This window comes from Nicotiana sylvestris, chromosome 7, assembly GCF_000393655.2.
Source record: "Nicotiana sylvestris chromosome 7, ASM39365v2, whole genome shotgun sequence".
Classification (NCBI taxonomy): domain Eukaryota; kingdom Viridiplantae; phylum Streptophyta; class Magnoliopsida; order Solanales; family Solanaceae; genus Nicotiana; species Nicotiana sylvestris.
The window spans coordinates 60,787,947-60,789,688 of NC_091063.1; the positions used below are offsets into that span (position 1 = coordinate 60,787,947).

The window sequence follows — 1,742 nt, forward strand, 5'->3', positions numbered from 1 at the left end:
GCTATCGTCAATAAAAGTAATAAAATACTTTTTCCCACCGCGAGATGGTGTTGACTTCATGTCGCAAATATCTGTGTGAATTAAGTCTAAAGGACTTGAATTCCTTTCAACGGACTTATAAGGATGCTTAGCATACTTTGATTCCACACATATTTGACATTTGGAATTAATGCAATCAAATTTTGGCAATACTTCTAGATTTATCATCTTCCGCAATGTTTTGAAGTTTACGTGACCTAAACGCGAATGCCATAAAGTGTTTGACTCAAGTAAGTAAGAAGAAACATTCACTTTATTGATAGGAACTGCTATTACATTTAGCTTAAAAAGGCCCTCATTTAAGTAACCTTTTCCTACATATACATCGTTCTTACTAAGTACAACACTATTAGAAATAAAAATACATTTGAATCCATTCTGGACAAGAAGTGAGGTAGACACAAGATTCTTGCGAATTTCTGGAACATGGAGGACTTGGTTTAGAGTCACTATTTTTCCCGACGTCATCTTCAACGCAATCTTGCCAACTCCTTCAATTTTGGCCGTAGATGAATTTCCCATGATGATTGTCTCGTCGGGACCTGCGGGGGCATAAGAAGAAAATAACTCCTTGTTAGCACACACATGGCGGGTGGCTCCAGAATCTATCTACCATTCTTTCAGATTTCCTACCAAGTTGCATTCAGACAACACGGCACACAAGTTTTCCATTTCATCTTCAACCATGTTGGCTTGATTCTTTTTCTTCTTATCAGTCTTTGGCGCACGACAATTCACTGCCTTATGCCCAGTTTTTCCACAATTGTGGCAATTACCCTTGAACTTCTTCTTGCTTGGGTAATTCTTTGGTCCAGAAGCCTTCTTCCTTTTCTTATTTTGTGGTGCCTCCTCAACAATGTTTTCCCCCACAATTGTTGAGTTTCCACGTGACTTCTTTTCAGCATTTTGTTGTCTACTTCTATCCTCAGACGAACAATCAAGTCTTCTAGTGTCATTTCCTTCCGCTTGTGTTTAAGATAGTTCTTAAAATCCTTCCACAACGGAGGTAATTTCTCAATGAAAGCAGCGACTTGAAAAGCCTCATTTATGACCATACCTTCAATAACAAACTCATAATTAGTAATAAGATAAATCTTATTAATAAAATTATTGACTCGGGTCATACCTTCAGCGAGGAGGTCATGCACAATGACTTGTAATTCTTGGACTTGAGTTATGACTGACCTAGTGTCAATCATCTTGAAATCCAAAAATCTTGCAGCCACGAACTTCTTAAATCCGACATCCTCAGTCTTGTACTTCTTCTCAAGTGCATTCCATAACGCTTTTGAAGTTTCCATGACACTATAGACATTGTACAAGTCATCTTCCAAACAACTCAATATGTAGTTTTTGTACAAGAAATCAGAATGTTTCCATGCTTCAGTTACAACAAGTCGTTCATCATCCGGAGTATTCTCAGCCATTACCGGAGGATCCTCCTTGATGAAACGTTGCAAACTCAACGTAGTAAGATAGAAGAGCATCTTCATTTGCCAGCGTTTGAAGTCAATACCGGAAAACTTTTCGAGTTTTTCTGCCGGTGTCATAGCATGAGCAGGAGTAGAACGGCTTGACGAGGCAGCAGCACTCGTAACAGTAGCACTCGTTCCCGCAACACTTCCATTAGTTTGGTTTTCATTCATCATATTTTTGCACCATCTTATTCTTGGTTCGTTTCCAATAAGTATTCTTTTTCTTTT

General features: G+C 38.5%; 1 protein-coding gene across 1 annotated transcript; it reads right to left on the reverse strand.

Moving 5' to 3' along the window:
• Positions 1-648: 648 nt before the first annotated feature.
• LOC138873209 (uncharacterized) lies at positions 649-1,688 on the reverse strand. Its single transcript, XM_070151651.1, has 2 exons — positions 1,097-1,688; positions 649-1,004 (listed from the first exon to the last, which is right to left on the reverse strand). Exons 1-2 carry the CDS (start codon positions 1,686-1,688, stop codon positions 649-651), a joined length of 948 nt encoding a protein of 315 aa, XP_070007752.1.
• Between the last annotated feature and the right edge of the window lie 54 nt (positions 1,689-1,742).

What these genes read in the sequence shown, in the direction of transcription:
- LOC138873209 (XM_070151651.1), bottom strand. Translation starts at nt 1,688, where the DNA reads ATGATGAATGAAAACCAAACTAATGGAAGTGTTGCGGGAACGAGTGCT. An exon ending in TTATGAGTTTGTTATTGAAG is followed by an intron (nt 1,005 to 1,096) that starts GTATGGTCATAA and finishes CTTAAACACAAG; the next exon opens with CGGAAGGAAATGACACTAGA.